This window comes from Schistocerca americana, chromosome 7 (genome assembly GCF_021461395.2).
Source record: "Schistocerca americana isolate TAMUIC-IGC-003095 chromosome 7, iqSchAmer2.1, whole genome shotgun sequence".
NCBI classification, from domain to species: domain Eukaryota; kingdom Metazoa; phylum Arthropoda; class Insecta; order Orthoptera; family Acrididae; genus Schistocerca; species Schistocerca americana.
This window is the reverse complement of record NC_060125.1, coordinates 276,879,893-276,902,553: the sequence shown is the minus strand read 5'-3', so window position 1 is coordinate 276,902,553 and position 22,661 is coordinate 276,879,893. Positions and strand designations below refer to the sequence as shown.

At 41.9% G+C, this 22,661-nt stretch overlaps 1 protein-coding gene across 1 annotated transcript in view; it reads right to left on the bottom strand.

Moving 5' to 3' along the window:
• Positions 1-22,661, bottom strand: part of LOC124622279 (transaldolase) — a 42,370-nt gene that overhangs the window by 6,396 nt on the left and 13,313 nt on the right. Inside the window, exons 3-5 of the mRNA XM_047147944.1 lie at positions 8,652-8,759; positions 7,983-8,114; positions 5,731-6,104 (exon numbers count right to left, since the gene is read on the bottom strand). Of these exons, the coding sequence (XP_047003900.1) occupies positions 5,731-6,104; positions 7,983-8,114; positions 8,652-8,759 (614 nt within the window). The remainder of the gene's footprint in view (positions 1-5,730; positions 6,105-7,982; positions 8,115-8,651; positions 8,760-22,661) is intronic.

Genomic DNA, 22,661 nt, shown 5'->3' with positions numbered 1-22,661 from the left:
ATCATCCACATACAGGGCAGGGGCAACCAAGGGACCGACAGAGGCCACAAGTCCATCGATAGCAATGAGGAAAAGAAGGACACTCAAGACAGAACCCTGTGGGATGCCCGTCTCCTGGGTCCGTGGAGAACTAAAAGCAGTACCAACTCGAACTCTGAATGACCGATGGATCAGGAACTGGCGGATAAAAATCGGGAGTGGGCCCCGAAGACCCCACTGATTAAGGGTTAGTAAGATGTGATGGCGCCAGGCCGTGTCATAGGCCTTGCGAAGGTCAAAAAACACTGCAACCAAATGGCGGCGCTGGGAAAAAGCCTGCCGAACTGCGGATTCCAAGCGAAGCAAATGATCGATTGAAGATCGTCCCTCTCGAAAGCCACACTGGTAAGGGGACAATAGATCCCGAGATTCGAGGACCCAAGTGAGCCGACGGGCTACCAGCCGTTCAAGTAACTTACAACCAACATTGGTCAAACTAATTGGCCGATAGCTGTCAACAGATAGGGGGTTCTGACCAGGCTTAAGGACAGGAACCACAATGCTATCCCTCCACTGAGAAGGGAAGTCACCCTGGAGCCAGATACGGTTAAACACCCGAAGAAGATGGTGCCGTTGTGGAGCACTGAGATGTTGAAGCAGCTGGTTATGAATGGAATCTGGGCCAGGGGCCGTATCATGAGAAGAAGATAGAGCAGAAAGAAATTCCCATTCAGTGAAAGGTTCGTTGTAAGATTCTGACTCACAAGTGGTGAAACATAAGGTGACAGCTTCAGCCTGCTGTTTTTGATGAAGGAAAGCAGCTGGATAGGAGGCCGACGCTGATGCCACTGCAAAATGGGTCGCAAGATGTTCTGCGAGAACTAATGGGTTCGTACAAATGCCATCTGGGAGGTGAAGGCCTGGGAGGGTGGACTGCCGATGGCAACCTTGGAGAGAGCGAAGTGTAGCCCATACCGGTGACAGAGGGACAGTGGAACCAAGGGAAGAAACGAATCGTTCCCAACATATCCGCTTGCTCTGTTTGATTAAATAACGGGCTTTAGCGCGAAGGCGCTTAAAGGTAGAAAGGCTGGCTACAGATGGGTGCCTCTTAAACTGTTGCAAAGCTCGACGGCGATCACGGATGGCAATGGCAATGGCAATGGCCGTACTCCACCACGGGACTTGCCGACGACGAAATTGTCCAGAGGAGCGCGGGACAGCAAGGTTAGCAGCGCGAACAATTGCGTCAGACACGTCACGTAGGACGTCATCAATACAACCCGACAAAGAGGGAGAAAACTCGACCTGTGCAGTATATAGAGGCCAATCGGCGCGGTGGAAAGACCAACGAGGTAACCTGTCCATCGGGGAGCGGGAAGGGAGCGTGATAATCAACGGGAAATGGTCACTATCACAAAGGTCGTCGTGTGGCGACCAGTGTAATGAAGGGAGGAGAGAGGGAGAAGAAAGAGAAAGATCAATGGCAGAAAAGGTACCATGACCAGCACTGAAATGAGTAGGGGAGCCATCATTAAGAAGGCACAGGTCGTGGTCTGCAATAAATTGGTCTATAAGAAGACCTCGTCTAGATGGAAAGGCACTGCCCCACAAAGGATGATGAGCATTAAAATCCCCAAGGAGGAGGAAGGGAGGAGGAAGTTGCTGAAGAAGGGTGGTTAAGGCAGCAGGTGTAAGAGTCCTGTCAGGAGGGAGATAAAGATTGCATACTGTGACTGCAGAGTCTAAGTGGACCCTAACAGCAACCGCTTCCAATGTAGTTTGGAGAGGAATCCACGTGCTAGCAATGTCTGTACGGACCAACGTACAAACGCCACCAGAAGCCCGCAAGGGTCCGACCCGATTTCGACAGAAAACACGGAACCCACGGAGGGTCGGTGAGTGAGCATCAGTAAAATGAGATTCCTGGAGAACCACACAAGCTGCTGAGTAGGACGAAAGAAGGGATTTCAATTCCGGAAGGTGACGATAGTAGCCATTACAATTCCATTGGAGAACCACAGAACGATGGTTTAAATGAGGGCTGAACACGCTAAATCCAGTCATACCGCCGGGTCCCCACCCGTCACCGACAAGGAGGGGGCGACATCCATAAACGACAGGTCAGAATCCGGTTGTGAAGCCGGGGAAGGGACCTCCGGTGACACCAGAGGCTCTTTGTCCCGGGACTTATGTTTCTTCTTCTTTTCAGGCTGAGATCGAGGAGGGCTGTGTGGCATAATGGAGCCAGCTGCAGCAAGATCAGGAACAGAAAGAGACCGGGCGACCTGGGGGCCGATAGACCGCGGCTCTCGCGGTCGCCGCGCTGCAGCAGACCTTTGACCTGGAAGGTGCCGGGAAGGGGCATCCCGGGAGAGGCGCCCTTGACCGGCAGACGCCGAAGGAGTGGGACACTTCTCCGGCTGGGGAGGGGGAGCGGCGCCCAGAGGAGAAGGTGTGGGAGCCGCAGGGGAGGGGGGAAGGAGAGTGGTCCGGGATGGGGGTAAGGAAGGGGGAGGAAGGGATGAAGAGGTAACCAAGGCGTAACTAGATGTCATGGACACAGGGTGCAATCGTGCATATTTCTTACGGGCCTCTGTGTAGCTTAAACGATCAAGAGACTTATACTCCTGTATCTTTTTTTCTTTCTTATAGACTGGGCAATCTGCTGAACGTGGAGAATGACTACCATGACAATTTACACATACAGGAGGGGGAACACAGGGACTCCCCTCATGGAGTGGATGTCCACAGTCACCACAGAGAGGGTCCTGGGTACAGCGAGAAGACATGTGGCCAAAACGCAAGCACTTAAAACACCGCATAGGAGGTGGGATGTACGGCTTCACATCACAGCGATAGACCATAATCTTAACTTTCTCAGGAAGGGTATCCCCTTCAAAGGCCAGGATAAAGGCACCAGTATCAATACGATTATCTTTAGGACCCTTCTGAACACGCCGAACAAAGTGAACACCCCGACGTCCGAGATTGTCCCGAAGTTCCTCATCAGTTTGAAGGATGAGGTCTCTGTGAAAAATCACACCTTGTACCATATTTAGAGACTGGTGAGGGGTAATGGACACGGGAATTGTGCCAAGATGGGTACAGGCACGAAGGGCCGCAGATTGGGCAGCCGAAGCAGTTTTTATCAGTAACGAACCCGACCGCATCTTGCTCAGGGAGTCCACTTCGCCGAACTTGTCTTCAATGTGTTCCACAAAGAATAAAGGTTTGACACTGGTGAAAGTATCTCCATCAGTCCTGGTGCAAACTAGATAACGGGGGAAAGGTTTGGCCCCTAGACGACGGGCCTGACCCTCCTCCCAGGGGGTAGCCACGGAAGGGAAGGCCGAAGGGGCAAGAGAAGCAGCACTTGAGGAATCAGTACCACGCAGAGAGACGGCCGCAGAAGAGCGGCCAGAGTTTTGGACCCGTATGCGTTTCATCTGCATAGCGTCCGCCCTGATACCACCCACTCCGATCAGGGGCTCTCCTCACGGGCGCCACCCAGCCACAGCAAGGGCCGTCTGGCACGGCGGCCATTGCCGGGAGTTCCGATGCTCCAGGATGACGAGCAACCACTCCAAGGCATGCATGAGGAGGTCACAGCTCAGGTATCAGAAGTGTGATCCCTGTGTGTTCAGGGGGCTCAACCAAAAGGGTACATAGCGACCCCACCACACGGGCTGGCTACCGTGCTGGCTATGCACCCTAGCATCAGACAACGACGTAAAAGAAAAGGTGGAATGTACTAGTAGGGCACACGTCGGAGACACTAGGTAAGGTGCTCTTCCCCAAATGGCTCACACTACGGAAGAGAAATTTTGGAATGGAGGTCAAACCCCAGAGGGGGACCAAGGAATGCCAAAAGGAGGAGATGATTACGCAACAAAGCCGGAGTGTAAAACCAACAGAACCAGGAGGATAGCGGGGGCCAACATAAGCAAGGACACCAATAGAGGGAGAGGAGAGGGCGAGGGGAAAGGGGTGTGGAGGGGAAAGGAGGGGAAGGGAAAGGAAATGCAGCCCGGGAGAGAAAGAAGGCTGCAATGGCTCGGGGCCCCGTGCTCGCCACGCACGTATCCACGAAAGAGTTGTGGACCCCCTGGGGGGAATTTGGATAAGGAACTAAAGTTCAAGCAAAAGAAATAAAAACTTTGGCAGAATTATAATGTCCTTGGCAAAGATGAGAGACAGCAAAAGACTTGAAAGAGCCTTTGAACAGAACTGACAGTGTCTTGAAACGAAGATATATGATGAACATCAACGAAAGAAACCAAAACAATGGTAATGGAGTGTAATCTAACTGAAGCAGACGAAATTGAGGGAATTATGTCACGAAATGAGACACTGCAAGTACTAGATAGTTTTGCTGTTTGGCAATTGAAATAGCTGATGATGGCTGAAGTACAGAGAATCTAAAATGCAGACTGGCAATAGCAAAGAAAGCATTTCTGAGGAAGAGAAATTTGATAACATTGAATCAAATTAAAGTGTTAGGAAATCTCTTTTGAAGGTATTTGTGTTGAGCTTTTCTTAAATGGAAGGGAAGCGCCAATGAAAAGCAGTTCAGGCAAGAATAGAATGGAAGGTTTTAGGATGTGTTGCTACAGGAGATTGATGAAGATTAGCTGGATAGATTCTGTATCTAATGGGAGGTACTGAATTGAATTGGGAGAAGAGAGATCTGTGATAAAATTTCTGTAAAAGAGGGGAGCAGCTGATAGGTCGTAGTCCGAGACATTTAGTAGCGCAGGGAAGTATGGATGTAAAAGGTAGAGGGAGACCCCAAGTCCTAAGCAGGCTCAGATGGCTGTAGGTTGCAGCAGTTATTCACAGCGGAAAAGATTTGCACAGGATAAGAGTAGCATGGAGAGTTGCATCAAAAACAACAGCAAAGATCTTATTGGTAAAATCGTATTCAAGGTTCAAGTCCTTGTCTAGTACAGAGTTTTATTTGTCTGGAAGTTCCAACACACTAGCACACATGTGTTTAACGGCACCATAACATTACTGTTCTTATTCCAATTGTCTTTCCCGTAACCAAGGGAAATGGGTGCTTTCCTAATGGACAACCTATTACTTCCGTTTTCTCCAATACCTTCCCCAGACGGATCAAGGAACCAATGGTTCTGCAAGTGATTGTGACTTTATGCCTGTCTACTACCAGTATGTAATGTGAAAACTAGGATGCCCCCTAAGTTGAAAAATGTTTATGGTTTGGCAAATGCAGAATGGGGAAAATAAATGTTGGCTGTGGAAAATTGTAGCACGAAGTACAGCTTCAGGACAGCGCTGTTTTCACATGCTAACTGTGCTATTTCTACATTATTACCTGCAGAATAAAACTCAGCACCACACAGTTCATTGGGCCTGATAATGGAACTCCACTGCTACGTTACAAAAGCTCTCAATTTTAAAAACAAAGTTATTAACAAACACACATAAAGACTCAAAACGCCATCAAATATTCTGCCACCTCCTTTAGAGAATCATAATTTTATTGCCAGTTAATCAGTGCACAACAAACAGCTTCTAATAGAACTTTCCAAACACTTTTTGTCATGCACAAATGCTGAAGCGTTTGGCTCATAACTTACTCTACTGCTCTCCTAAGACTCACTAAAGAGAAAACTTGTTGTTGGTGGGGGAGTTTTTTACCTGCCTTTTCATTAATAATATTGAAGCATTTAGGTAACATGCACTGAACATTGAAGTACTGTATTTGAAACTGTGTGCTTTACTCACCGGATTTCTCCGTCAGCATCTCGTGGACCTCATCTGCGTTAGAATCAAGTTCCTGTAGAAGTTTGGGGCTAATTGTCAGCAAGTCACAGCCAGCAAGAGCTTTCACCTCACCAATATTTCTGAAGGATGCACCCATCACTACAGTTTGGTAACCAAATTTCTTATAGTAGTTATAAATCTTTGTGACTGATTGCACACCAGGATCTTCCTCTGGTTCATATTGCTTCTGTGATGTATTTGCCACATACCAGTCAAGAATACGGCCAACAAAAGGAGATATTAGGGTAACGCCAGCCTCAGCACAGGCAACAGCTTGGCAAAATGAAAACAACAGTGTAAGATTGCAGTGAATGCCGTGTTTTTCTTCTAGTTCCCTAAAAGTCAAAAAAAGTTAATATTTCGTAAACTATATGTGCATACATTAAATAGCTGCAAGATTCAAATTATAAAGCAAAACTTATTAATGAGACAGTCATAATATATTTTCACAGAAAGCTCAAATATTTGAGTCTCAAGAATAACGAGCAGTACTCAAGAACTGGTTGAATAAGGATTTTGTAGGTTGTTTCCTTTAGAGCTTCTCCAAACAAGTCCAAATCCACCCACCCATTTTTCTAACAACTTTCTATGGTCATTCTACATTACATCTCAACAATTGGTATTTTGGCCTATTTATACACAGTAATAAGTTTACTGAAGTTGAGGATCAACAGCGAGTCTTCTCCATAGGTATGTTTTGCAAGCTTTTTTAACTTATTTACTGCATTATACTGTAACTCCACCCAACACCTCACTGAAATAGTATCAATAAACAGAACCAACCCCCCCCCCCTCTCATTCTACTACTCCCAACCAGTTCTTCTCATCTTTCAGATGAATGTCTGCTAAAACAGTTGTGGGAAATTTAATCTTACAAGTGGTTTTTGATGGAGAGCTGAAAAGGGACAGTCAACAATTATTTTCACAAAGTAAAATAATTGAATTTGTGTATTAATACTTTATATTCTTTCCACATACACTGACATGCCAAAGAAACTGATATAGGCAGGCATATTAAAATAAACACATATGTAAACAGCCAGATATGGCACTGCGGTCGCCAATGCCTATATCAGACAAGTGCCTGGCGCAATTGTTATATTGGTTACTGCTACTACAATGGCAGGTTATCAAGATATGAGCGTGTTTGAACATGGTGTTCTAGTTGGCGCACAAGCGATGTAGCGATGAACTGGGGATTTTCTCATATGACTATTTCACGAGTGTACCGTGAGTATTGGTTATCTGGTAAAATATTAAATCTCAGACATAGCAGCAGCCGGAAAAATACCCTGCAAGAACGGGGCAAACGGCGACTGAAGAGAAATGTTCAATGGGACAGAAGTGCAACCCTTCCGCAAATTGCTGCATATTTCAATGCTGGGAAACCAACAAGTGTCAGTGTGCAAAACATTCAACAAAACATCATCAATATGGGCTTTCGGAGCTAAAGGCCCACTTGTGTTCCCTTAATGACTACAGAATACATGACACAAAGCTTTCCGCCTCACCTGGGTCTGTCAACACCGACATTGGACTGTTGATGACCGGAAACATGTTGCCTAGTCGAACGAGTCTCATTTCAAATTGTATTGAGCGAGCGGATGGGCATGTAGTGGTGTGGAGACAACCTCATGCCTCCATGGACCCTGCATGTCAGCAGGGGACTATTCAAGCTGGTGGAGGTTCTGTAATGGTGTGGGGCATGTGCAGTTGGATTGATATGGGACTCCTGATACGTCTAGATATGATTGACAGGTGACACATACTTAAGCATTGTGCCTGTTCACCTGCACCCATTCATGTCCATTGTGCATTCCGACGGACTTGGGCAATTCCAGCAGGACAATGCGGCACCCCATACATCCAGAATCGCTACAGAGTGGCTCCAGGAGCTATTCTCTTTGCTTTTAAACACTTCTGCTGGCCACTAAAAACTATTATTGAGCATATTTGGGATGCCTTGCAATGTGCTGTCCAGAAGAGATATCCAGCCCCTCGTACTCTTACGAATTTATGGACAGCCCTGCAGGATTCATAGTGTCAATTCCCTCCAGCACCACTTCAGACACTAGGTCGAGTCCAAGTCACCATCGTGTTGCAGCACATCTCCGTGCTCGTGAAATCCCTACACGATATTAGTCTAGTTTCTTTGGCTCTTCAGTGTGTGTGTAAAGGAGTCATAAAAAGAATTTTCTAGTAGCCATTCTTACTTTGCTGCTTGTATGCCTTCCCATGTGGATGCTAGTTTAATAAGAATGCGATCCTTTTTTATACCTTCTTCCTCATACAGTTCAATGAGTCGCCTTGCTTTTTTTATGCTTGCTTCCTTGTCGAAAGACAACCTGAAATTTAACAAATGTTTCATTAAGAATTACATGTGTAGTCATAACGTATTAAGTGCCTACATCCCTCTTTTATTTGGTTATAGAATTATTAAACCAACAATATATGGATCTCTCACATTCACCCGATTGTAAGGTGAGTACAGACTTTTGTCTAATCACAACTAAATCAAGAAGAAATTGCATTAAATATTTTGTAGGTTACATGTTGTGAACTCTATATCAAACAAATTGTTTTTAATAATGTTTTTTGTACGACTGTCACCGGGAATTTACTATACTGACATTTTCATTTTACACACTAACATAAAAATGTTATGAGGGCATATGGGAATAAAATTGTTTTTGGAAACAGCTTCAATGATTCAGTGACACTATTTTCTCATTACATTTAAAGACTGTAGTTGATTGAGCATTACAATATTAAGTTTTAACAAATTTTAGGGAAGCACTCAAACACAAGAGCTAAATTTCATAAGATCACAGTAAAAATATGGCAAAAATAATTTGAACAACATATGTTGAAATGACTATTACCTTGCATCTACTTCCGTGGAAACACGTCCTGGTATGATCTTCAAAATCTCTGCACCAAATAGTACAAATAATTTGTCCACTGCTGCTTCAACTTGATCTTTTACTGACCTGAAATATCAAGCATAAATTAAACCTGTGACAGACCTACTGAAATTTTACACATGTCACCATGTCTGGAGGAGGAAAACAAAAAAGCATAACACAATTTAGGATTACACTGATTACAAATATCTAGGGCATTGGTGACTTCAACATGAATGTGGTACCCACATTATCCTACATCCAACAAAATAAATGGATCTCAGTAAAACAAAATAAAAGGAAAAATTTTAAGTACCACTCAAAGCTTTTTGTAATTTCTTCTGCTCCCCGACAACCCACTAATTGTCGCCCAGCAGAGAAATTTGAAAGACAAAATATGCTGTCATCTTGCCTCAACTGAAATCACAACTATTTCATGTAGTCAAACCACGTATTCATCCCACCAGGAGACAACAGTGACCACAGGTGGGTGTCACAATTGTTCGCAGCAGTTATCGAACAGTGGATCACATAGAATGTTCAGCTGTAGTGACACATCTAGTGCACTGCTTGGAGATCAAACACCGTGTCCAGCATTCTCAGCCACATCAATAGTAACTCTCAACAATGTTTGGCACAATAGGCCATCAGCCAGGAACAATTTCCAAATCACTAATTAATTCAAACTTCTGAAGCATGTTCTTCAGTCCTGGTGCGGAAAGAGGAACCACTCCATATTATCTTAATGCAATGATACTTGGTAAGAGAAGGAGTACTGTTGCTTTTGTTTCGATAAAACAGCTTTATAAGTACAGTAAGGAATGGAAGCTGCAAGTGAGATGGTATGAGCAAGACTCAGTATCAGGGGGTGGATCCTATCACCCACTCAATTCACCTCCTGATGTAACCGCAAACTTTAGAGTAAATCTCAGTTCACTTGTACGTAAGTTCCCCAATCATACCGTAATCACTGGTAGAGACTTCAATAATCCAACAAGTAATTGGGAAAAATGACTGTTTTATTAGCAGTGGGTGTGATAAGACATCCTGTGAAACATTACTAAGTGCCTTCTCTGAAGACCACCTAGAACAGATAGGAACCCCACTCATGGCGGACATTTATTGGATCTAATGGCAATGGAAAGACCTGACCTCTTTTGAGAATGTCCACATTGAAACTGGTATCATTGGGCAAGACACAGTTATGAGAACAATGATTGACCAAAGTACAAGGGACAACAAAAACATGCAGAAAGATACATACATTCAATAAATATAATGAAAAATCAGTACTGTCATATTTCAATGAGAAACTTGAAACTTCAAGCACAGGGCAGGAGCATATAGAGGAACTATGGCCCAAGCTTAAAAGAATATTTGTGGCACCAAAGTTATTGTCCAGTCCCTAGTAAATGAGACAGGAACAAACTGGGGGTAGCAAAGCAAAAGCTGAAATTCTTAACTCCGTTTTCAAATGTTCCTTTACAAAGGAAAACCCAGGGGAACTGACCCAATTTAATCCTCGTATCACTGAAAACATGGCTGAAATAAGCATTAGTGGCAGTGGTGTTGAGCAACAAATTAAATCGTTAAAATTGAACAAAGCTCCAAGGCCCATTAGAATCTTGTCAGATTCTTACTGAATTTGCACCCGAGTTAACCCCTCTTCTAACTGTAATCTGTCATAGATTCCGTCAACAAAACATTGTGCCCAGTTCTTGGAAAACAGCACACCTCACACCTGTCTACGGAACGTGTAATAGAAGGGATCTACAAAACTACTGTTCAATATCATTGTCATTAATTAGTTGTAGAGTCTTAGAACATATTCTGAGATCACCCCAGTGAAATGTGTTGGGACCCTTCCTATTCACGTTGTATATTAATAACCTTACAGACAATTTAATAGTAAAAAAAAAAAAAAAAAAAAGAAGCTTTTTGCAGATGATGCAGTTATCTATAATTAAGTACCATCTGAAAGAAGGTGCATACATATTCAGTCAAATCTTGATAAGGCTTGAAAGTGGTGCAAAGACTGGTAACTTGTTCACAATGTTCAGAAATATAAAACTGTGCACTTCACAAAATGAAAACAAATGTATATTCAACAACAGTATCAATGAGTCACTGTTGGAACTGGCCAACACATGCAAATACCTGTGTGTAACACTTTGTAGGGATAAGCAATGGAATGATCACATAGGCTCAGTCGTTGGTAAAGTAGGTGGTAGACTTTGGTTTCTTGGTAGAATACTGGGGAAGTGCAATAAGTCTACAAAGGAGATTTGCTTACAAATCACTCGTGCAACCCATCTTAGAATATTGGTCAAGTGTCTGGGATCTGAACCAGATAGGACTAATAGGGGATATTTATTCTATATATAGAGAAGGGCAGCATGAATGGTCACAGGTTTGTTCAATCCACGAGAGCGTGTCACAGAGATACTGGAGGAACTGAACTGGTACTCACTTGAAGACAGATGTAAACTATCCCAAGAAAGTCTATTAATAAAGTTTCAATGACGACCCTGGGAATATACTACAATCCCCTACGTATTGCTCATGTTGGGATCATGAGGGTAAGATTAGAATAATTACTACAGGGACAGAGGCATTGAAACAATCATTCTTCCCACACTCCATACGTGAATGAAACAGGAAGAAAACCTAATAACTGGTGCAATGGGATGTACTGTCTACCATGCTTCTTCCGCTAGTTAGCAGAGTATAGACATAGCTGTTGAGGTCACACTGAACCAGTACGAGCATCTAATGGTAAAGCACAACCCCAACACTAGTAATGACACAAATCCTGCAGCAAAAAGCCTGGTCATCATTCTTATACAGTTGGGTACCCACACGATAAATAGTTTTTTGCCAACACTGGCTCTAGTAGCGAAAGTTTAATTATGGCCATCCTGCATGTATCAACAATCTGACATGTACCAATGTGTTCACTCAGGCAGCAGCAACAATTTCAAACCCACTGCAGGACTTGAGGAGTCACTCTTCTCATTCCTACATAGCCCCTATTCTCCCACTACTCACTTTCTACTGTAGTAGTTAAATCTCTCATTATTTAGTTTTTCCATCTCTCACCCGAGTCACCTGCTTAATCTCTCTCTCTCTCTCTCTCTCTCTCTCTCTCTCTCTCTCTCTCTCTCTCTGCACTTGTAATGTCAGCATGGGTACCAGCACCCAGCGCTATTCCTGTCAGCTGTGGTTCATTCTCATTTCTGATGAGAGTCTTACTCACTGACTTCTTGATACAAACTCTTTATAGCCTACCTAACTATTTGTAACAGCTTGTTCTTCTGTTACTGTTACTGCTACTGCTGATTTCCTAGGTTTCTTTCCATTTCACTTCACAGACTCTTGCTATCACTAGATTGAGTATTTTCTTTCCCCTACTCGTTTTCTAGCTTCCCCCTATTACACTCAAAACTTCTTGGACAATCTATGCCCATGGATTCCGACCTCCTAAAGATAAAATCGAATCTATACTCTAGTATTCCCGTCTCAGTTCAGGAGCCACATCATTTTCTCAACATCATTAATTTTTATGATAGATTTGTACACAGTCAACACTAACACACGCAGTCTACACTAATAACAGCTCCATTGAATGAGCTTCTGAAGGGAGCACCGAAGCAGGACACAAGGGTGCAATGTACAAACAAAACAGATACTGCTTACCGAACTGTCAAAACAGCAATAGCAGAGGCTACACAATTAGCTCAACCAATATGACAGGCACCACTTGCACTCTTGGTAGATGCCTCAGCTTCCACTATTGGTGCTGTACTTCAGCAACACGTTGAACTTAGTTGGCAGCCACTCACATTCTTTTGTCGCAAGCTGTCACTGTCACAGCAATGCTGGGCAACTTACGATATAGAGTTTTACACTGCACATGCTGCAGTTACGAAGTTTTAACACTCATTTGAAGGTTAATACTTTACCATACACATAGACCATAAACTGCTGACATATGATTTCAATATGGACCCAGAGAAAGTATCATCAAGACTACTTCAATATTTGAACTGAATCAGTTAGACTCACTTAGCCCAAGTGCGAGGAAAGCTGAATGTACCAGCAGACACACTCCTGTGTTGAAGCTATAACCCCTGCATTTGATTACATTGTCCTTGTTCCGTTCCAGCAGCATGATGATTAACTACACATATTACTGGGTCACCCAACAGGATTAAAGTTACAATGTGTGACTATACCAGCAACAAATGTCTTCTTGTACTGTGACATGTCTGAAGCCAAAGTAAGATTGTTCGCACCTCACCAGTTTCAGTCACAGGCAATTGCATCAGTGCATAATTTGGCTTATCCCGGGTCCGAGGCATGATGAAATTAGTCAGAGTTTCATCTGGCCAGGAAGGCATTTCGACAGACATCTATCAGACACTGCATAGTGGGTCAGAAAAATAAGATCACCTGACACATCAAGGCACCATTAGGCACATTTCTACCACCAAGCCAGTGCTTAGAGGGCATGCACACAAACATTTTGGGGCTTCTTCTGGAGTCAGAAGACTACAGCAAAGAGACAGTAGCATAAACATTTTTCCACATACGAATTGCCTGGTTTGGCATACTAATACACAATATAACAAATCAAGGATGCCAATGTGAGGCGTACTCATTCAAAGTAGTATGGCCGAATTGTTGGGCACTAAGCACATTCGCTTTACTGCTTATCACCCAGCAGCAATCAGAATTTTAGGACAACTGCATTACCAACTCAAAGCAGTTTTCGTGTCACGTTACACAAAATTAGATGGAGACGTCACTCACCATGCTTCCTGGTCTCCGTACATCATTTAACAGCAACCTGAAGGCTACAGCAGCTGAACTAGCATATGGACAAACACTGTGCCTGTGCCTACCAGAGTAGTTAATGCTTTATGTGATGGGTGATACAGTCGATACATCAGAGTCTGTCACCAAATTATTATCGCACATCTGACAATTCTGATCAATGACACAGAACAAATTTGACAGCATAGTTTCACATTCGGAGGCCTCTCTGGCTGCAATCATATATTCAAACAAAAAGACATAGTGCACAAGCCACTGTGAATTCTACATGAAGGGACTTATACAGCACTTATACACATCAGGCAAGTGCCTACCACGATATCCACTGACAGATGCAAACCTCCTTCCACGATACACAAGGTGCGATGAAGACAGCTGGCCATTCTATCACTGAAGATAAAGATGCAGTACCTAATCATGTCCAACATGATGCCAACAAGATAAAACACTTGAGGGAAGGGTTATGGGTGATGTAAGGTATCACGACATGACAACAAGCATAGTGGAAGTGTATGCAAATATTCCACTACACTCATAATTCTGTGCGTCATTCTTCGACTCTTGATTTAGTTTTAGTTTTCTATGCTCCATGTTTTAGAGAACACAACATACTCATACGTGGGAGTATTAATGTAATATATGTGGAAATAAATGATTGTCAACAGATATCCACGTATTTTCATTTACTTAACACTGTTCTCAGCATTTTATACGTAACTACGCAGTGGCCTGTAAACAGAATAGGCCATGCCAGATCAGTTGTCTGGCCCCAGATACTTAATGCTACCTGTGTGAAGCTGGGCCAGGTTGCTACTCTTACCTAGGAAACTCAAACAACCAATCCAGCATGAAGTACAATCTTTAGAAATACATGAACATTTTCAAGCACACCATTCATTAAAAGTGCTTGCTTTTTTAGACACTACAATACATCATCATTATAGATGCCTTTCTTCGTACCAAGCCGTTATAAGCTAAGAGGGCTCATTTCTTTTTACAGTGTGAATATAGTATGAGGGATGTTGCACGGACGAAGAAGTAGTGGAAACTACTTCAACCTATTAACTGTTCCATCATGGCAATGATCATGTCAGGTTGCATTATCATCCAACAAAAAATGTATCTGATATGAGGTGCATAATTAATACAGACAAGGAAGCATTAATTAGAAGAACATTCACCTACACTGCCTCAAACCCATGGTCCTTACAGAATGTGCCACAAACTTTGATATCTAACTGACCAATTCATCCATAGCTAGATATGACATTTCTTGGCAAGATGAAGTCTTAAAGTGGTTAAAAAAAGCATTGAAATTAGTATACTGTATGTGCTTAAATTATTAAAGACCATAAAAATGATACATAAAGACCTTACCAGGCTGATAGGCAATGCTTCGACAGGTTGAACTCTTCCCACATGTTTCTGCAGTAGCTGTGCTGCATGTTTTTACAAATCTGGTGTTACTCATACTTCTTACTTGGTACCATTACTTGTGTTAGACCCCATTTCTTTTCATCTTTCTCCCTGAGAAATGTGTGTTCTTTAGAGTTCATTACTATTCAACCAACTGTTCCACTATTTTTCTTAATTGTTTTTAGTTTATGTAAAGCCAATACCGTTGCTATGAAAGCAATGGTCTCTACTAGTTTTCCATACGGCTGTGGGTAGTAACATTTTGAGTCCCACATCACATTTTACACACGTACCCCACAAGCCACCCTACAGTGTGTACCGCTACCACTAATTTCCTTTCCTGTTTCACTAGCAAAGAGGGCGAGGGAAAAATGAGTGTGTTTGTCCCTCTGTATAAGCCACAATTTCTCTTATCTTTATGGTCCTTATGCAAAATGAACATCGGCAGAAGTAAGTTCATTCTGCACTTCACTTCAAATGTTCAGGTGCCGGTTCTCCAAATTTTCTCAACAGTGTTTCGCGAAAAGGTCTTCCATCCAGAGATTCCCTTTTGCATTCTTTTATACACAGTCTCCTTTACAGACAAGTTACACTTTCCTACAATTCTCCCAATACACTGAAGTCTACGATTTGGCTTACCTACAACCGTCCTTTTGTGCTTGTTCCATTTTGTATCACTTTGAAACATTATTCCTAGATACAGAATTGATGCAACTATGTCAAGCAGCACAATGCTAATGCTGCATCCTGACTTTATAGTATTGTTTTTCCTACTCACCTGTGTTAAATTATTCTACAATTACAGAAACCTGGCGTTCTCACACCAAATAGAAATTCTGTCCAAATCATCATGTACCCTCCTACAGTTACTCAACGGCGACACTTTCCAATACGCTACAGCTTCATCAGCAAACAATCACAGATTGCCGCTCACCCTATCAGTCAGGTTCTTTATGTATGTAGAGAACAAGTGTGGTGCCATCACACTTCCCTTGGGCACTCCCAACAGCACCCTTTTCTCTGATGAACATTCACTGTCAAGGACAACATACTGGGTTCGGTTACTTAGTAATCTTCTAGTCTCTCTGAGCTGGGACCTTATTCCATATGACAGTACCTTCATTAACTGTCTGCAGTCGACATCATTTTAAACACTTCTCATAAATTTGTATATTGAATTTGCCTGCTGCCCTTCATGAACAGTTCACAGGGTATTGTGTGAGAAAAGGGCAAGCTGAACTTCACAAGGGTGATATTTTCTGAATCCATGCTGATTTGTGGACAGAAGCTCTTCCCAGTCACAAGGACACTTATTACATTTGAACTGAGAACATGTTCAAGAATTCTGCAGCAACTTGATGTTAAGGATATTGGTCTGTAATTTTGCAGGTGTGTTCTTTTACCTTTCTTTTATACAGGAGTCACCAGCACTTTTTTTTCCAGTCACTTGGGACTTTTGCACTGGATGAGAGATTCACAGTAAATGCAGGTTAAGTACAGGGCCAATGTCTGTGAAACTGAATTGGGATACCGTGCGGACCTGTAAGAATTTATCTGTTTCCAACTTTCAGTTGCTTCTCTACATTAGGCATGGTTATTGCTGTGGCCTCCATGCAGATTCTATGTAATGGTCAAATGATCAAATGTCCATTCCTCTTGTGTGAATGATTCCTTGAATGCAAACTTTAAAACTTCAGCTTTGCTTTTGCTAGCTTCTGGTGCCACACCAGACTGTATCAACGAGCAACTGGATAGAAGCCTTTGACCTGCTTCACAATTTTACATAGGGGCAGAATTTTCTCAGGTTGACAGCAATATCTTCTGCTTAGGTTATGACAGAAGTAGTTGTATGCTTCGCACATTTATGTTTGTACAGACAAGTATTTCTATCAACTTTTGGCGATTGTCATTTGCATGCTCTCTTTCAGTTTGAGACTACAACAGTCTCTGCTTCAGTATTTTGATAATTTTGTTACTGAGCTACAGAGGGTCTTTTCAGCCCTTAATCATTTACTCAGCACATTCTTCTCCAACACACATTGTACAACCAATTTACAATTTGCCAAAAATTTCTTTGCATCCATAATGCTGTAACTAAATGATGTCCATTCATTGTCCAAGTGGTTTGCTGATAACTGCTTATCTGCACTATCTAGCAAAAAATCTCCTAGCCTTCTTGATGGACTTATTAACTATAGTAACCATTGTCACTATGATGACATTGTGATCATATCCCTGTCTCTAAAACAACACTGTTGATAAGATAAGGCCTGTCTGTAGCCAGAAGATCTAAAATATTTCTATTGCAGGTGGGTGATCTAACTAGCTGCTCAGGACAGTTTTCAGAAAACAGTGTTCAAAAACTACTTCATAACACTGCATGTCTGCAGCAATTGCACTGAATCCATAGATGTCCCAGTCTATGCTCTGAACATAAATCTCATCTCCAACCAATACTGTATAATCTGGTTATTTCCACGATACCAAGTGGTATTCTAAAATTGTCACTGCTTAATTATTGAATCCCCCCCAAGTCATCTGATTAAGTCTAGTTCACCTAGACCTGTTAAGGCCAATTCAAACTGAGTGTCATATCACGGTGTATTCACACCGTCTATCATGTCATGGCACACAAGTGAATTGTAACATGATCTCAACTCGCATGGCTGTCTTCAACTTTTTTAAACGCAGGAACTGGGATCTTTGCAAAATGTTTTCAACTGATTTTGTGCAAATACACAATGTGGTAGCTTATACAGTATATAAGGATGCTGGAGTGCAGACTTGTAAGGTAATGACATTTTTTGGACTCAAATGTTTTGCAGCTTACGGGGTTATCTTGTATATTAGTGCACGAAGACTGAAGTGCAAAACGACATAAAAAAAAACAACTGAGTGTGGGTCCGAAAAATGTACAGAAGTAGCGTTACACATACATTGTACAAGGAGCTTGAGGATAAGGAATCTGTATTTTATATTTTAAGAGGTGGAAGCATCAGTTTCTTTCATTTGTTATGTTAAATTGCACCCACAATTACTAAAAGGAACAGTGTTATAAGCTGCAATCATACTCCGTAAATAACTGATTTGAGGTTAAGTTCAGTTGCTAGTCCAGTGCAAGTTTTTGTGCAAAGGTCACATCTCTCTCAATACCATCCCCATTCAAGATTTATAGGTTTCCTTTATATCTTTTATTTGCCTTTCAATAGTCTGAATACCTTATTTGTATTGGGGTTAGCTAGTGAAACTACATAACTATTGGTCACTCACTGATGCTTACAAAGCTGTTTCAAACACAATCCAGAAGGATACTTAACAATAAATAAGCCTGGCACAAACACACATTTAAGACAAACAACTTGCTGTGTCTGAAGGTATCAGTCCACTTCTTTATGGAGCACAGTGTTAAAATAAATTCCAACTACTAATCAATCCGATGCTACCTACACTGCTTTTCTCACTTCACAAGTTGCAGCCACATTGCAGTCCATTTCATTGTAAAATATGAAATAAGGAACCAGTATGTATAAACGTCCACTTTCTACATGTAGTAGAGGGCAAGTAATTTAGTATGCTCATACCGTACAATTCAGACTGCTACACACTGCTATACACTGCTTCAATTAATCTTTCAACATTTAATATAAATTTTAAGAAAATAATAATGAAATGAAACTATAACAAATAATGAGCAACAAACAACTGATATCAATCACGAAAAGCGTGATGAAACTGACTATGGAGATCTGCATATGGCCATGTATCGGGAGGAAATGACCTTGGGGTTCACGTGATGAATGGGTGGATGACATCAACTGTCAAAACTTTCTTCCCAAGAAACCTTGATGGAGACCTGACAAGATGGCCAATGTGGATGGCACTATTTGAAATGCATTGGAGGAAGTTTTGATGGGATGGGACGTGACGTTATGGACAGTGATATCTGGCCTTCACAAGTGTCCAGATAAATTCCGTCACACTCAATTTCAGCCTCATTTTTTGCACTGCAATGAACACTACCCTCCTGTGGTTTCCAATCTGTGTGTTTTGATACACATTTCATGTCTCACTCAATATTTCAGAGCTTTCTACTTCTGGTTTCAGCCAGCACCGAGTTCCAAGAATAATCTGAGCATGATAACTTTCCCAGATGGCAGCAAATTCAGCGACTTTGTTACAAATACTTCGACAGTTTTTAAAAAAAAAAAAAAAAAAAAAAAAAAAAAAAAAAAAAAAAAAAAAAAACACCATGGACACTCACAGGCACTCAGCCACCCAAGTCGGTACTTCCTTGGCATAGTGCAACCCTGACCTATCAAGGTGAGTCTTACAATTTTGCAAGTCACAATGGAGAGGTCCAGAAATCTGCAGCCAAGACCATCACAGACTCAACAGACACTGAATGAGGCCCTCCACTCCAAATTGAAGGACCCCCAATCAATTCTGGCTATTACAGTGCAAACTGTGAGCTCCACTTGCACACTGGGTGCAAGACCAGTCAGCCACCTTTACGAACTCAGGACGGCCTCAGAAACCAAGCCGCAGACATCATTTGGTGCCGACCTACGCCACAACTTGCAGAGGACTGCACCCTGTACCCTTGATCACGGGCCCGTTCCACATCTCTGACGAGGCTGCCAGAAGGCATGCCGAGTGCACACTGGACTTCTTTCCAGTCCCGCACACTATTTCTCTAAGGGCCTCCAGCACACAAACCATTGGAGATCCTGATAACTAGCAGTCCCCTGTCCCTGTGTGCTTGCATCTTGAGCAATGTAAACATACTACAACCGACCACTCACACTGCGCCCCCCCCCCCCCCCCTGCTCTTGATCAAAAAGATATGACCAGTTCCAGCTCCCTTATAACATAACTGCTCTTCCACAGCCACTGTGTAAATTAATTGAAGTGAGGGAGAAGTTAGTGTAGTTTGTTTACTGAAACTGGTAAACATAGAACATGTTATTTTCATACATGCATTTTCTTGAGATGATTCTGAACTATTGATTCTGAATCCTTGGAAAACAGTATGGCCTGCCTTTTTGTTATTTCACTGCTGAAGTTTATGAAGTCGTCAACACCTTTAAATTCTTTGAAAGGTTAGCAAAAATTTCTGGTTGTTTGGATATAGATGATAGTGGTGTATCTACATGTTTGTAGAATGCCAGTGATGCTGGTTACAACATCACGACTGATGTCTACTTTTGTACCACCACCTGCTGTACTACTAGGAATGACAATGACTGCACAGTGGACAATAAAAATGGTGTTTCGGGGAATGAAATTATGCATCTTGCAGAGGCAATGGCACACATGGGAAAACTGATCTTTATTTAGAACATAAACTGCAAACAAGTCCAACCAGACTGATGTGGGTGAAACATCTATGCGACTTAGCCATCTTAAATGCCACATGAATTTGAATCAATATACACTTACACAATATTTCAGTAAATAAACTTGAATAGTCTGCAATACTGGAGTTTAAGTGGGAAAAATAGTGTTTCTTGTGAGTGCCAAAATAAAATATTTGTATATTGTGGTGATAATTAACAATCTTTGCATTTTGTAGAGTACTTGCCTGTTATCCAGATTTTTGGTAGTTTGAATTATATCCAGTCCCACCCATTTATTGTGCAGTGTGTACAGATCATTGTGCTCAGACTGTGACATGTCATGTCATGTCATGTCATGTCATATATCTGAATATTTGCATTTGATTCTGGTTGGATGTGGTGTTTGGTTTGCACATGCTGTGGTGTGGGGACTGGGTGAGCACACATCAGATGGGGTGGGGGGCCTTTAGGCATTGACAGTCCCGCACTTGCTTTTTTTTTTTTCGGAATCTGAATACCCTGAAATGGGGTATCAGTTCTGCCCGGTAGCGAACACAAAGAGTATATTTATATTGTTCAAGTTTGTATGTATTCAGTGCAAACTATTATGTATCTACATACTCTATAATGTGGTATGTCATGTTAAAGAGGAAGCAAAGATGATTCTGTTGATATGCAGGTACACTCTGCGTACAATGTGTGCAGAAAGACAACATCAAGCAGAGTTGTTTAATTAAGATCCAGTAAGTAATTAATAATAGTTTACAATTTTTATCACACAAAACCGTTGTACACATATACCTGTCAGGTGACAATTGTTGCAGGAGTAAGAGCCACTTACCTATCAGAGTAGTGGGGATGGAAAAGAAGTGTAGCCCCAGACACATGAATTCCCATACTTTATTCATTCAATACATGAGAATGAGAGCACTATGATTTGCAACAAACTTCACATACAATTTCAATCCTTTACAAAATTCTCACTAGCGACCCCTACAAAATGATGAAAGGAAATATGTTGATCACTTACTACTTCTCTGATGTTCATGCAGTAAAAGTACAGCATGAGGCATGATGTTATAATTTATTACTTCTTTACAATTAACTGTGTTTGGGACACATTTTACAGATAGTATGCATATATAAGGTGAGTCACCAACTATTGTCACCTAGAATAGGTGCGAAAGTATGATAGGTGCTGAAAAGTTTGTGGGACAAATGTTGCATGGGACAACGGGGGCCATAATACAACGTTGACTTTTTGTTGCTCGGTGGGGTCACGTCAGAGATATGAAGGTCAACTTTGTTTTCTTCTTCTTTTTTTTTTTTTTTTTTTTTTTTTTAATGGGATGCTATAGTTTGGTACTTATTTTCTGATAGCAGCTACGAGGACAAATTCAATGATGTGTAACAGTAAGGTCTTTCTACACCTCCATCTACGTGGATACTCTGCAAATCACATTTAAGTGCCTGGCAGAGGGTTCATCAAACCACCTTCACAATTCTCTATTATTTCAATCTCGTATAGTGCTCAGAAAGAATGAACACCTATATCTTTCCAAACAAGCTCCGATTTCCCTCATTTCATCTTGGTGATTGTTCCTCCCTATGCAAGTCGGTGTCAACAAAATATTTTCGCATTCGGAGGAGAAAGTTGGTGATTGGAATTTTGTGAGAAGATTCCTCACTTTTCGTTATTTAAGGTCAACTGCCACTTTTTGCACCATTCCGATATTTCTTCTAAATCATTTTGCAGTTTGTTTTGATCTTCTGATGATTTTATTAGTTGATAAATGACAGCATCATCTGCAAACAACTGAAGACGGCTGCTCAGATTGTCTCCCAAATTGTTTATATAGATAAGGAACAGCAAAGGGCCTATAACACTACCTTGGGGAACGCCAGAAATCGCTTCTGTTTTACCCTATGACTTTCCGTCAATTACAACGAACTGTGACCTCTTTGACAGGAAATCACAGATCCAGTCACATAACTGAGACGATATTTCATAAGCATGCAATTTCACTACGAGCCGCTTGTGTGGTACAGTGTCAAAAGCCTTCTGGAAATCAAGAAATACGGAATCGATCTGAAATCCCTTGTCAATAGCAGTCAGCACTTCATGTGAATTAAGAGCTAGTTGTGTTTCACAGGAACGATGTTTTCTAAACCCATGTTGACTGTGTGTCAATAGACCGATTTCTTCGAGGTAATTCATAATGTTCGAACACAATATATGTTCCAAAATCCTGCTGCATATCGACATTAACAATATGGGCCTGTAATTTAGTGGATTACTCCTACTACCTTTCTTGAATCTTGGTGTCACCTGTGCAACTTTCCAGTCTTTGGGTACGGATCTTTCGTTGAGCGAATGGTTGTATATGATTGTTAAGTATGG